This window comes from Protopterus annectens, chromosome 5.part0 (assembly GCF_019279795.1).
Source record: "Protopterus annectens isolate FY-2018-M chromosome 5.part0, PAN1.0, whole genome shotgun sequence".
NCBI lineage: Eukaryota > Metazoa > Chordata > Ceratodontiformes > Protopteridae > Protopterus > Protopterus annectens.
Genome location: NC_056735.1, coordinates 1,032,152,737 through 1,032,168,880, shown reverse-complemented (window position 1 = coordinate 1,032,168,880; position 16,144 = coordinate 1,032,152,737). Strand labels below are relative to the sequence as shown.

The 16,144-nt window shown below is 39.5% G+C and overlaps 1 protein-coding gene across 1 annotated transcript in view; it reads right to left on the bottom strand.

Moving 5' to 3' along the window:
- Nucleotides 1-332: 332 nt before the first annotated feature.
- Nucleotides 333-16,144, bottom strand: part of ECRG4 (ECRG4 augurin precursor) — a 250,916-nt gene continuing 235,104 nt past the window's right edge. The window contains exon 5 of the mRNA XM_044071776.1: nucleotides 333-978. Within this exon, the coding sequence (XP_043927711.1) occupies nucleotides 826-978 (153 nt within the window). The 3' untranslated portion in view covers nucleotides 333-825. The remainder of the gene's footprint in view (nucleotides 979-16,144) is intronic.

The window sequence follows — 16,144 nt, the reverse complement described above, 5'->3', positions numbered from 1 at the left end:
TGGTTTTCAAAAGTGAAATCTGACAAATATTCTGAGAAGTAATTGCAGGGGATATAGTGATTGTAACAGTAGCAGTACTGTATATATTTGTATTATTCAGTGTTTTTGGATTGTGTGTGCATATTCATTTGAATGAATGTGAACTAGTATAACTGAGGATTGCAGACTAATGATGACATAATCATTCCACCATTTTGGGAACTATAAGGTAATACAACTGCCTAGCAAGGTTTAATTAAACTTTCCTAATGTCAACCAGCCTTTGTGACATCAGTGTTTTACTCTTAAATTATGACATACTGAGGAGTTAACTTAAAGAGATAACTACACAGTTAAACATTGGTGATCTTTTATTAAACTCACGTTCTAAATACTTATTACACATCTGTAATAATTCACTTAATAATGAGTTTAGTGAGAACAAGTAAAAACACAGTTTAATACTTCATCAGTCTGTGATGTTTGAAGTGATTACATTGCTCTATTCTTTTTTAAACTAACCAAATGATAACTAGTACAATTGTAAAAAAACGCAGACAGTAGAAAATGTCAACAACATATTCATTAAAGAAGCAGTAAGGTATGAAGAGGGGTTAGGGTCTGGGGTGTCTGATTCTAGGAAGAACCATGATGTTATAAAAGGTGAGGTAACAAAAACATATGAAGTATTTAAATATAATTGTTTAAACAAGCAGTTTTTGAATCATTATGTGAATACTGCAGTTTGCAGCTCCAAATCCTTTATCCCACATGACTATTTTGAACCAATAGCATGGCAGTGCAGTGTACTTGTTTTGCCATCGTATAGTCATGTAAGCGAATTGCTCAATAATAGTCATAGTTAACTCCTGCACCGTGTCTTGCAGCTTGCAGGTTAAATGAACCAACGGGGGCATCTTCATCATAATACTGACGATGATAGTGATCATGGCTGCTGGGTACGTAATTCCTCCAGTAAGACACATCGTCTTCAAATTTCTGAAACAATAGCATTTGATATTTAACAAGAAGCCAAGCATTAAACTGATAAGGAAATGTAAAAATAATAGTAGCAGAAGGACTTTTTTTTTAACTTTAGACTGGAAAATTGTCAAAAAGGCACAGTTATAATGCATTTTGTTTTAAAGATCCTTGATATTACAATATATTAATATTCATAACTAAGATATAATTTTTGCAGTGATCAGACAGTCATTTAGCATCCAATATTCTACACCAGGCTGGATAACAGGTTTTACTCTGCAGTATTTGTGTATTCCCCTGTGAATGTGTAGGTTTATAGTAGCATCTGCAGTTTCCTCCCACTTCTCAAAAACATGATAGATGAATTAATGATCCTGTAAATTCCTAGTGTGTGTGTGCGTGTCTGTGTGTGTGTGTGTGTGTGTGTGTGTGTGTGTGTGTGTGTGTGTGTGTGTGTGTGTGTGTGTGTGTGTGTGTGTGTGTGTGTGTGTGTGTTTGTGTGTGGTGTGTGTGCGTTTGTGTGTGGTGTGTGTGCGTTTGTGTGCGTGTGTGCGTGTGTGTGTGTGTGTGTGTGTGTGTGTGTGTGTGTTTGTGCATGCGCGTGCATCCTGTGAAGAACTGGTATCCCAGAAAATGCTCCAGTTGCCCTACAAATGAGAACAGGAAGAAATGGGTATGAGACAACAATGGTATGAATGTGCACTGTTTTCTCCATTGTTTTTACATGTATATGTTTAATACCTTTATTGAATTATCACGACGTAGGCGTTTATATAAAAGAAAACAAACAAAATTAACTTTTTTCCCAGTAACAAATGTTGTACATCACATATCTTCCTTTGTATAAATACCAAGTCTATCTGTGTTTAAAAAATAGATCCATTGCAAACCACACAGCAGTTACAAGTATAAGACAAAGATACAAATGTGTGTTTGTTTGCAGTGTGAAAGCTTTGTAACTGATCTTTTCACTGTTCAGCTGCCTTTTACTTTTAATATTGTGTATCAAAAGAATACATAGTGTAACCTGCATTCTCTTTCTGCAAATGCATATGGTTCATTTTACATTTCCTATAACTTTTCTGTACCAGGTATTGGGCAGTAACAGTATGAATGATCTAGTTCACTGTGTATTATGTGTGACTTCTTAAGCCATGTCCTAATCTCACCACCACCATCGCAGCATTGCACTACATCCTAAGGTAACAGCTTCTCCTACAGATGATTTAGACATAACAAGCTGGAATCCAAATGTTCAAGTCATGACTGAAACAGAACATAGTGTACCTAGAGAAAGCCTGTACAAATCAAATCTTTCATGTGGGTGCCACCCCCTCCCCCCCATGGCCAATTTATATACACTAACTTCATGATTGTACAAAGTGTGGAAATGAATAACTCCCCAATTTAGCAAAAGTCTCACACAAACACAATCAGGCACTACACAAAATTTGATGATATGACTTGCAAACACATTACAACCTGCTCAACTGACTGTATAATGAAGCAACTGCCTCATGTACACTGACAACCTCTTACTCCTAAATCACTCAAGTACAATTTGTGAGAGATGCTTCTACACTAAGAATCTGGAATCACTGCTTTCTCGCAGTATAAACAGGTTGTCAGCTCTCACACCATGACTCCTATTTGTAATATACACCCAACACATACACCTTCATATGCAGAGGTACTACCTAAACACCAGAGACCTCCAAACACAAACACGCCACACGGTCTAACACAACACCCAAAGCACCCAGTACACATAAAAACATTAACACCTGTGTCTCACAAAATAAGCCCTTAAGGCAATGCACAACTATTCCAAATGTTTTAGTTATAGGTGACCCTATAGTGAGATATGCAGACACTCCACTCACTAGGTTGAACAAGGAGAAGGTTACTGTCAACTGTCTGTCTGGTGCAAGGATTCACCAGATCACACATGCATTCAAGTTCCTCAATAAGTACCGCTATGGCTCCGTCATAGTTCATGTTGGTCTGAACAACTTGAGATATACCTCTCTGAACTATATGAAGAGAGACATTATTGAGCTCTCTGAATATATGTCCTAGGTGAATATGTGTCCCTAGCTTTTCACCTTCGCCTAGGATGATACCACAATATAAACAGAAAATGATTGACTTCAATAATTGGCTTAGTTTCTGGTGTCATTCTAATGGGATCCAGTTCCTGTCAGCCTGGGATGACATGGTGGATAGACCATGCTGCTGTGACGTCTTCACCTGTCACTTCTAGGCTTCTGGTTGCTGGCTAAGGCACTTACTTCCCCATAATGCTTTTTTTAGTTAAGGTCACAACAACAAAATTCCTGATGTGAAAATATCAAACACAAAGAAACTAAGGGTTATGCTGCTAAGTGCTAGGAGTTTAAATAAGAAACTGCACTCTCTGGAGGCACTCCTCTCCCTGGAAGATTTTGATGTCTCTGTAGTCACAGAAACCTGTCTCAAGGCCGCAGAAAATACCCCAGCCTTGCAAGGCTACATTGCCTTCCATACTTTCAGACCACAACTCAAAGGTGTGAGAACCAAAGGAGGTGGAGTATCTATCTTCATTAAAAACGATTACGACTCTCTAGACTTGTTAGACAAGAAAACTCTATGGAGCTACTCCAAGTCAAAATTACCATGGGTAAGACCCCTTCAGGTCATCAATAGTTACAGGTCCCCCCACAGCTTATTTAGACCTACTTGGGACAATTAAGGTTTAACCTAACACCCTAGTCATGGGTGACTTCAACTATCCTTCTATTAATTGAGAAACTTATACCAGCCCAAACTCACTCACACAAAAGTTCAAGGACTTTGTTAACTCAAAAGCCCTGGAACAAATAGTGCACCACCCCACAAGGGGCACCAATATTCTAGACCTGATCCTCACCAATATGAGTGACCGATGCAACATCTCAAGTGTAGGGTCTACACTGGTTAAATTCAGCCATAAATCAGTAATTTGTGAAGTAGCAATAGCACCAGAACTCCCCAAAGGAAAAGTAAGGTTAAAGAACTTCACCAAAGCTAAGGGAAGGTATAATCGACTTCCAAGCTCCAGTTTCCACAGATGGCATTGACGGTTATATTAAGGAATACACTGATGCTCTGTATAAACATCTATGCAAATGTATAGACACAGCCATGCCAGATAGGATTAAAGCAATATCCTTGAGAAAAAAACAAACCATCCTGGTGGATGTCTAGCATTAATAAATTATATTATAAGTGAAAGAAGCTGCTGTCTATAAATACAAAAGTGAGATCCCAGAAATGGAAGACCACCCTCCTTAGCCAAAACAAGCAAATAAGAGAACTCAAAAAATCATAAAATTGCAACTATGAGAAAAATTTAGCAACCATAACCAAGGATAACCATAAGTTTTTTTTCAGCTACGTTCCCAACATAAAAGGTAGGACTCAGATGTGTGCAAAACTAATTCTGGATGGCATCACACACATTGACCCTGCAGAAATTGCAAACCTGCTAGCAGACAGGTTTGATGAAAATTTCACCCCCCCATCCACCCAAGCATACCACAAACCATATCTTCATCATCTCATCCTCCTCACAATCCAAAGAGCAAGTCATCAATACTGTTTCCAATGCTAAGAACACAGCCTCCATGGGTCCAAATGGCATTCTGGGCTGCGTTCTTAATGTTCTAAAACAAGTGCTCCATTAGGCATTCTATTCAACCACATACTGAGTACTGACTTTGTCAGCAGTGAATGAAAAGCAGTCACTGGTATCCACCCACCCCCCACAAAGGCAGCATGGCAACAGAACACAGCCAACTATAGACCCATAAGTTTAACCAGCCACATCTGTAAGGTAATGGAATGAATCATCATGGACCTCATAAATAAGATTATAAGTGACGTCCAAACCAAGGATCCATCCCAGTTTGGATTTGTCAAGGGCAGGTCATGCCTGCTAAACCTGGTGGACTTCTTTGAGAATGTGACCAGAGCCATAGACGAGGGCAAAGCCATGCACATAGCCTATCCTGACTTGGCCAAGGCCTTTGACACTATCTCATATTCGGGCATCATTGACAAACTAACCCAGCTGAACATCACTCCCTATGTTGTCAGGTGGGTTGCAAATTGGCTCACAGATTGACAACACTCAGTCAATGTGGGAGACTTTACCTCTATCAGCAGACCTGTCACCAGTGGGGTCCCACAAAGGTCACTGCTGGGCCCATTCTTGATTGGCATATACTTCCCAGAAGTCCAGGCCAAAATGGAGAGGTTGTGGCAAACCAAGTTTGTGGATGACTGCAAATTAGGTGCTATCATTGAACCCCTTAACGATGTCAGCATTCTTCAAAAGGGGCTTACACAGACCAAAGATTGGTGCCAAAGCCATGGTCTTAAACTAAGTGCTAAAAATGCATCATCATTCCCTTCAGTAAAAACAATGTTCCTGCTGATTATAAAATGAACAATAATAATACCCTAAGTAACAATTCAGTAGTGAGAGACATGGGAACACGAGTTGACTGTGACCTCAGCTTTGACCACCATGTGTCTACTGTGGTGAGGAAGGCGTTCAATGTCACTCACCTAATTAACAAAGGCATTGCCTCGAGAGCAAAAGAGGTTATAACTCCCCTGTACTCAACCCTCATCAGGCCTATTATTCAATATAATGCCCCCTTTGGTATTTACCATACCAGACACCTGCAGCAACTTGAGAGACCTCAAAGATTTCTAACTAAGAAAATTCATGGTCTCCAGCACATGTATTATATGGACAGACTGAAGTCACTGTCACTGTACTCAGTAGCATATAGACTACTCAAAGGCTGCTTATGTCTGGTTCACAGGGCTATCGCTGACTCAAATCTAATGGAAATGCTCCACATTCATAAGTCAAATGGGACTAGAGTCACCCATTCCAGGGACTTCAGTCTAGCCTATGACATAAATAGAACCTGTTGGAGAGACAGATACATCTCTCAGAGGTTGCCACTCCTCTGCAATAGGCTTCTAATACGTATCAAGCAGAGCACCTCCATGATGCTGTTTAAGGGCAATGTGGACTACTGGAAGGGAAACTGTAAATTTCTTCTTGGGATTCCCTGGCTTCTCTCCTGGACATGGGTAGTCCTAGAAAAACCTGTGGCATAGACAATATATCTCATCTAGTATTATATTGGGATTTAATGGCTAGGCTTGTAAAGACCCTCAAGTCAATAGCCAAGTGACAACCTATTAACCATGTACACCACTGCATTGCAGAATAGCATTCAGCACTGACAGATAATTGTTTATGTTCTTTTTTACTGGGTGACTCTACTAGATTGAAGCCTGTTTTCAGTGGAGGCCAAGGGAGACAAAAACTAATTGCAAAAAAAAGTACAATATTTATATGCTTGGGTGACTAATCTTTTCCTGCACTTTTAAAAAGGAGGCCATTCTAGTGTTGTTAGGAGGTCACAGTAGAAACCACTAGGAGTGAACTAACTGTCAAATCATGTTAATTTTAATATACCTCTCCAGTTTGTTAAGCAACCCTTAGTGTAAGGCCAATAACCCAATGAAACAACAGAGAAGTATTAAGAATAGAAAGGAGGAACAAAATTCTTGCCCTGATATCAGGAGTGAGAAGCATAGTCTATACAGGCTTCATAGCACCTGATGTCACACTTGTTATGGTCTAATTTTTTGTATTTTTTTGAGGAAAGGAAGTTGTCAAGAAAAGCTCACATGTGTGATGTGTGCTGTGCATTTAGTCTTATCTTCATATTTTTTTATGATGAATGTATCTGGTTCATATTATCTTATTTATTTTTTATTTTTATTTGCAGTTGGTTAACCAGGATAGTCCATTGGGCCATTAAGAACCCGTTTTCAATAGAGTCCTGGGGAGAAAAGCTCCAAGACAAAACAAAGATTACAGCAGTTACAATTAAATTTTAGGTTACATTAAGTACAAAAAACAAACATTGCATTTGGAAATATACAGTTTCTTGAAATGGAATAGTACAATTAGAGAATTATAAGAAGCTATTTGCAATTGGCTTAGTATTTGCTGGTCCCTCCACCAATAGGGGCCTATTGTCCTTGAGCACAGCCAAGATGGCAGCATCATGTTTTGTAGCCATGTGTATTCGGGCTAGTCGGAGCATCTGTGCCACGGTACCTTGCCTCCATGATTATTTTTGTATTTACTAAATTCGAAATAAAAGGGAGGCAAAGTGCCTTTTGGTGGGTTGTGGATGGACATTTTTGGTGGCAAAAACAGCAGGTGAGTGAAGTAATCCTTAAGTTTTAAAAGGCTATCTTTTTTAAAAATCTTGTGGCACACCTGTAGACCTCTCGAGGCACACCAGTGATATTGCCGTGGCACACTGGTTGAAAACACCTGCTGTATTGCAACAACTACTGTTACACTTCATATACACATGGCTACAAAACATGATGCTGCCATCTTGGCTGTGCTCAAGGACAATAGGCCCCTATTGGTGGAGGGACCAGCAAATACTAAGCCAATTGTAAATAGCTTCTTATAATTCTCTAATCGTACTATTCCATTTCAAGAAACTGTATATTTCCAAATGCAATGTTTGTTTTTTGTACTTAATGTAACCTAAAATTTAATTGTAACTGCTGTAATCTTTGTTTTGTCTTGGAGCTTTTCTCCCCAGGACTCTATTGAAAACGGGTTCTTAATGGTCCAACACATACACCTTCATATGCAGAGGTACTTTCCAGAAACCTACCTAAACACCAGAGACCTCCAAACACAAACAGGCCACACGGTCTAACACAACACCTAAAGCACCCAGTACATATAAAACATTAACACCTGTGTCTCACAAAATAAGCCCTTAAGGCAATGCACAACTATTCCAAATGTTTTAGTTATAGGTGACCCTATAGTGAGATATGCAGACACCTCACTCACCAGGTTGAACAAGGAGAAGGTTACTGTCAGCTGTCTGTCTGATGCAAGGATTCACCAGATCACACATGCATTCAAGTTCCTCAATAAGTACCGCTATGGCTCCGTCATAGTTCATGTTGGTCTGAACAACTTGAGATATACCTCTCTGAACTATATGAAGAGAGACATTATTGAGCTCTCTGAATATATGTCCTAGGTGAATATGTGTCCCTAGCTTTGAGCTGCATTTCACCTTCGCCTAGGATGATACCACAATATAAACAGAAAATGATTGACTTCAATAATTGGCTTAGTTTCTGGTGTCATTCTAATGGGATCCAGTTCCTGTCAGCCTGGGATGACATGGTGGATAGACCATGCTGCTGTAACGTCTTCACCTGTCACTTCTAGGCTTCTGGTTGCTGGCTAAGGTACTTGCCTCCCCATAATGCTTTTTTTAGTTAAGGTCACAACAACAAAATTCCTGATGTGAAAATATCAAACACAAAGAAACTAAGGGTTATGCTGCTAAGTGCTAGGAGTTTAAATAAGAAACTGCACTCTCTGGAAGCACTCCTCTCCCTGGAAGATTTTGATGTCTCTGTAGTCACAGAAACCTGTCTCAAGGCCACAGAAAATACTCCAGCCTTGCAAGGCTACATTGCCTTCCATACTTTCAGATCACAACTCGAAGGTGTGAGAACCAAAGGAGGTGGAGTATCTGTCTTCATTAAAAATGATTACGACTCTCTAGACTTGTTAGACAAGAAAACTCTATGGAGCTACTCCAAGTCAAAATTACCATGGGTAAGACCCCTTCAGGTCATCAGTAGTTACAGGTCCCCCCACAGCTTATTTAGACCTACTTGGGACAATTAAGGTTTAACCTAACACCCTAGTCATGGGTGACTTCAACTATCCTTCTATTAATTGAGAAGCTTATACCAGCCCAAACTCACTCACACAAAAGTTCAAGGACTTTGTTAACTCAAAAGCCCTGGAACAAATAGTGCACCACCCCACAAGGGGCACCAATATTCTAGACCTGATCCTCACCAATATGAGTGACCAATGCAACATCTCAAGTGTAGGTCCACACTGGTTAAATTCAGCCATAAATCAGTAATTTGTGAAGTAGCAATACCACCAGAACTCCCCAAAGGAAAAGTAAGGTTAAAGAACTTCAACAAAGCTAAGGGAAGGTATAATCGACTTCCAAGCTCCAGTTTCCACAGATGGCATTGACGGTTATATTAAGGAATACACTGATGCTCTGTATAAACATCTATGCAAATGTATAGACACAGCCATGCCAGATAGGATTAAAGCAATATCCTTGAGAAAAAAACAAACCATCCTGGTGGATGTCTAGCATTAATAAATTATATTATAAGTGAAAGAAGCTGCTGTCTATAAATACAAAAGTGAGATCCCAAAAATGGAAGACCACCCTCCTTAGCCAAAACAAGCAAATAAGAGAACTCATAAAATCTTCAAAATGCAACTATGAGAAAAATTTAGCAACCATAGCCAAGGATAACCATACGTTTTTTTTCAGCTACGTTCCCAACATAAAAGGTAGGACTCAGATATGTGCTAAACTAATTGTGGATGGCATCACACACATTGACCCTTCAGAAATTGCAAACCTGCTAGCAGACAGGTTTGATGAAAATTTCACCCCCCCATCCACCCAAGCATACCAAAAACTATATCTTCATCATCTCATCCTCCTCACAATCCAAAGAGCAAGTCATCAATACTGTTTCCAAAGCTAAGAACACAGCCTCCATAGGTCCAAATGGCATTCTGGGCTGCGTTCTTAATGTTCTAAAACAAGTGCTCCATTAGGCATTCTATTCAACCACATACTGAGTACTGACTTTGTCAGCAGTGAATGAAAAGCAGTCACTGGTATCCACCCACCCCCCACAAAGGCAGCTTGGCAACAGACCACGGCCAACTATAGACCCATAAGTTTAACCAGCCACATCTGTAAGGTAATGGAATGAATCATCATGGACCTCATAAATAAGATTATAAGTGACGTCCAAACCAAGGATCCATCCCAGTTTGGATTTGTCAAGGGCAGGTCATGCCTGCTAAACCCGGTGGACTTCTTTGAGAATGTGACCAGAGCCATAGACGAGGGCAAAGCCATGCACATAGCCTATCTTGACTTGGCCAAGGCCTTTGACACTATCTCATATTCGGGCATCATTGACAAACTAACCCAGCTGAATATCACTCCCTATGTTGTCAGGTGGGTTGCAAATTGGCTCACAGATTGACAACACTCAGTCAATGTGGGAGACTTTACCTCTATCAGCAGACCTGTCACCAGTGGGGTCCCACAAAGGTCAGTGCTGGGCCCATTCTTGATTGGCATATACTTCCCAGAAGTCCAGGCCAAAATGGAGAGGTTGTGGCAAACCAAGTTTGTGGATGACTGCAAATTAGGTGCTATCATTGAACCCCTTAACGATGTCAGCATTCTTCAAAAGGGGCTTACACAGACCAAAGATTGGTGCCAAAGCCATGGTCTTAAACTAAGTGCTAAAAATGCATCATCATTCCCTTCAGTAAAAACAATGTTCCTGCTGATTATAAAATGAACAATAATAATACCCTAAGTAACAATTCAGTAGTGAGAGACATGGGAACACGAGTTGACTGTGACCTCAGCTTTGACCACCATGTGTCTACTGTGGTGAGGAAGGCGTTCAATGTTACTCACTTAATTACCAAAGGCATTGCCTCGAGAGCAAAAGAGATTATAACTCCCCTGTACTCAACCCTCATCAGGCCTATTATTCAATATAATGCCCCCTTTGGTATTTACCGTACCAGACACCTGCAGCAACTTGAGAGACCTCAAAGATTTCTAACTAAGAAAATTCATGGTCTCCAGCACATGTATTATATGGACAGACTGAAGTCACTGTCACTGTACTCAGTAGCATATAAACTACTCAAAGGCTGCTTATGTCTGGTTCACAGGGCTATCGCTGACTCAAATCTAATGGAAATGCTCCACATTCATAAGTCAAATGGGACTAGAGTCACCCATTCCAGGGACTTCAGTCTAGCCTATGACATAAATAGAACCTGTTGGAGAGACAGATACATCTCTCAGAGGTTGCCACTCCTCTGTAATAAGCTTCTAATACGTATCAAGCAGAGCACCTCCATGATGCTGTTTAAGGGCAATGTGGACTACTGGATGGGAAACTGTAAATCTCTTCCTGGGATTCCCTGGCTTCTCTCCTGGACATGGGTAGTCCTTGCTAGAAAAACCTGTGGCATAGACAATATATCTCATCTAGTATTATATTGGGATTTAATGGCTAGGCTTGTAAAGACCCTCAAGTCAATAGCCAAGTGACAACCTATTAACCATGAACACCACTGCATTGCAGAATAGCATTCAGCGCTGACAGATAATTGTTTATGTTCTTTTTTACTGGGTGACTCTACTAGATTGAAGCCTGTTTTCAGTGGAGGCCAAGGGAGACAAAAACTAATTGCAAAAAAAGTACAATATTTATATGCTTGGGTGGCTAATCTTTTCCAGCACTTTTAAAAAGGAGGCCATTCTAGTGTTGTTAGGAGGTCACAGTAGAAACCACTAGGAGTGAACTAACTGTCAAATCTTGTTCATTTTAATATACCTCTCCAGTTTGTTAAGCAACCCTTGGTGTAAGGCCAATAACCCAATGAAACCACGGAGAAGTATTAAGAATAGAAAGGAGGAACAAAATTCTTGCCCTGATATCAGGCGTGAGAAGCATAGTCTATACAGGCTTCATAGCACTTGATGTCACACTTGTTATGGTCTAATTTTTTGTATTTTTTTGAGAAAAGCAAGTTGTCAAGAAAAGCTCATGTGTGTGATGTGTGCTATGCATTTACTCTTATCTTCATATTTTTTTATGATGAATGTATCTGGTTCATATTATTTTATTTATTTTTTATTTTTATTTGCAGTTGGTTAACCAGGATAGTCCATTGGGCCATTAAGAACCCGTTTTCAATAGAGTCCTGGGGAGAAAAGCTCCAAGACAAAACAAAGATTACAGCAGTTACAATTAAATTTTAGGTTACATTAAGTACAAAAAACAAACATTGCATTTGGAAATATACAGTTTCTTGAAATGGAATAGTACAATTAGAGAATTATAAGAAGCTATTTACAATTGGCTTAGTATTTGCTGGTCCCTCCACCAATAGGGGCCTATTGTCCTTGAGCACAGCCAAGATGGCAGCATCATGTTTTGTAGCCATGTGTATATGACGTGTAACAGTAGCTGTTGCAATACAGCAGGTGTTTTCAACCAGTGTGCCACGGCAATATCACTGGTGTGCCTCGAGAGGTCTACAGGTGTGCCACAAGATTTTTTTAAAAAGATAGCCTTTTAAAACTTAAGGATTACTTCACTCACCTGCTGTTTTTGCCACCAAAAATGTCCATCCACAACCCACCAAAAGACACTTTGCCTCCCTTTTATTTCGAATTTAGTAAATAAAAGAATAACCATGGAGGCAAGATACTGTGGCACAGATGCTCCGACTAGCCCGAATACACATGGCTACAAAACATGATGCTGCCATCTTGGCTGTGCTCTAGGACAATAGGTCGCTATTGGTGAAGGGACTAGCAATTGACATAACTTGTCCTGCATCAGTATTTGTAAGGATGGTGTGCACTCCATGTCATGAAGTGTAAAAGGATTTGTTACACTGGCTCAAAAAAAGAATCCTCGAATTATCTGCACTCATTGTTTTCTCCACAGAGAAGTACAGCATCAAAATCATTGGTACCTGAGCTGAAAACGTACTAGACGAGAATGTCACAATTGTCAGTTGTATAAAAAGCAGGCCATAAAATCAAGATTGTTTCCAGCACTGTTCCCCAATGGAAGCTTCTCACATGCAGTTGTTATTCCATACAGAAGTTAACAACAATGAAATAACAGCCCCAGATTACAATATTATATGAAAAGACAGGAAATCTAGAAAGAGCGGAGGAGTAGCTATATTATTTAAAAATCACCTAATTCTAGACCAAGTAGACATAAACATTCCTGAATTTGACAATGCTGAACTTATCTTTGCCAAATTAAAAATTAATCCCCAAAAACACATTAATATTATTGGTGGTTATATCTTACCAGGAAACAATATCCCCACTCTGGAAAACATACTACTCTGGATATCCAATACTCTACCACAAGAAACATTTCTGATGGGAGACTTCAATATAGATTGGCTTAACTGCTCCTCAGAAAATCCATCTTCCCATATAAACGTCTATGGGTTTACTCAACTCATCACCTCCCCTACAAAGACTGATAAATCTTCCAAAAGACAGTCTATTCTTAACTGGATTTTAGTTAACAGCCCCTCTTAGGCACCTCAGTCAGGTTGTCTGCCACACAGTCTAAGTGACCATCAGACAACCTTCCTTCTTAGAACTCTGACTCAGCAATTCAACCAACCCACCTTCTGCTTAATCAGAAACAAAAAAAAAAAATTAAATAGCTTCACCACCACTCTAAATAGTTGTAACTGGGAATCTCTCAGTTACCTCTTGATGATGCACTTAACTCGTTCAACAACATGTCCTTAGACATACAAAACTCCCATGCTCCCCCTAGAACTATCAGAGTAAAATCTAAGTATGCACCCTGGCTAACTAAAGAATGTAGATCCCTACTCAAGGCTAGAGACAAAGCCTGGCAACAATAAAAAAAAAAAAAACACAAACAACTAAGCAAACATATCTAGAACTTCGGAATAAAACAAACAAAAAAAATAATACAATTTGACAAAATCAACTCTTACCAAAACATCCAAAATAACCATACAAAAAAACTCCCAAAATTCTGGGCAGCAGTTAATAACATACTTCTATCAGGTAAATCCACCACCCTTGCCACAACAACCAACAATTCTGATAATATTGTACTCAGTTTAATAAATTCTCCACAGAAACTATCCAATCCCTACAAACTCTCAAGGCTTTGATAGTAATCCTACCCCTCTTGTCCCTCAGTACAGCTCCAAATCCCAAGACTCCACCTCCCACTTCAACCTACACCTAGTATCTGTAATAACTATAAAAAATACTTCAAAAACTTAAACCAACAACTCTAGCCACAGACAACCTCCAGCAGAATTTCTACAAAGTGCAACTGAAGCAATAGCCTACCCAGTAGCCATACTCAAACTGTTCAGTATCTGAAAGCCAGGTGCCCGTAATATGGAAATCCTCCCACATTTTACCACTACACATGGGAGGTAATTCCACTGAACTCACCAGTTATTGCCCAATTGCCATTCTATCTCCCTTATCCAAAATACTATGAAGAGTTGTGCACATCCAACTAATGGACTACCTTCTCACACACAAACTTCTATCAAACACCCAACACTGCTTCCATCCCTTTCACAGCACTACTATCTTTTACTAATGCTGTTAACCACAATATAAACAATGGAGATTTTGTATCAGACATATTTCTTGACTTATCAAAGGCCTTTGACATGGTCAGTCATAATAAACTTATCAATGTTCTCTCCATTGTAAACCTCAACAATTCTACTATTACATGATTTGAAAGCTATCTAACAGGATGACTGCAAGCCAACCAATGGCAACACCAACTCTCTCCTCTTCTTCCAGTCTCCTTAGGGGCTCCACAAGGCTCAATCCTTGGACCACTACTATTCTATCCATTCACTAACCACCTCAGGGCCTCAGCACCACAAGTCTCTGTAGTAGAATTCTCCAACTCCACCCTAATATGTGCTGCCCCCACAATGGAAGACCTCCACACCAAAATCCAAGATTCCTTTCTGTCAGTAGAGACTTGGCTCACTAACCTTCAGCTAATTCTAAATCTCAGCAGAACTAAGCTCCTTCTTTTTAGCCCAACCAGATTCCTCTCATCTTCCCAGTACTTTAATATATTTTCCATGAACAAAACTATGATCACCCTAAGCACTCACACTAAACTGATTGGGGTAGAAATTGATAACAACCTGAAATTCAATATTCACATAGCACAAACCATCAAAAAGGCTCACAAGAAAATAAGTCTCCTATATAGACACATTTTCTTAAAATAACATGAAAGCTACCAGAGCCCGCACACACCTCCTAGCAACCCTCCACTATGCCTCCCCAGTATTAACCAATCTTTGCAAAATAGACCTAAATCAACTGGAATTTTGCTATAATAAAATAGCAAGATTTGCCACTGGAGGTTTACATAGATCACATCACTGTACAGCACTAAAACAGCTTAATTGGCTCAAATTCCCACAGCTTTTACACTTTAATCAACTAAACTTTGCCCACAAAATTCTTCACCAACCCAATAAAACGGCTTCTCTCCAAAAACTCACTCAACCTTATACCTCAGCCTGATCTCTTCACTCCAGTAACCAACACCTTCTAGATACCACCAAAGCCAACAACTCAGCTGGGAAATCTCTCTTCTCTAACTATATTCCTAAAATTTGAAATAAGCTGCCAACCCCAATAACTTCTAACAGTTCTCTCTGACAATTCAAAAAGCTTCTCAAATCACACCTAGTGGACACCTGGCTGTGTTCTTGTTACTTCCCTGATTAGGCCTTCCTGATTTTCCAAACAATCTTCTACCCTCTTTATTTAAATAAGAGGATATAGTAACCTAATCTGTTAAGTTTATAACCCCCTTTATCATTTCAGTCACACCTGTAGCAACTACATCTGCAGGTATATAACCTTCTGAATTATTTCAACTGCAACGCTAGCAATATGAGCCATGATGGGACTTTGTTCCATGAAATGAAACGTATGTCTTCTATTTTTGCATTATTTGTCATTGATGTCGTAGCCTGTATGTTAAACTTCTGAAATGTCTGTAACTGGAGCTCTATGTTTGCTAGTATATGTTGACATCATCCTTGTAACTGGAGCCTTTCTACCTGGGCCTCCACTGAAAAGGGATCTGTGTCTAGTCAGACTTTCCTGGTAAACAAATGTAAAATAAATAAAGAGAAGTTAGGTAGTTATCTTGTTGTCAAGTTCTATTAAGATTTTATGAACTAAAAGAAGAAGTTCTAACTTTTTTGACAACTCAGCAATCTCAGCTGATTTTCTCAGTGACGAGCTTTGATGCAATAAGGTTGCATTTCTTTCTGATTTGTTTCAATCTTTAAACACATTTAATAAAAGTATGCAAGGAGACTGAAAATATTCTTGCTTCCACCAAC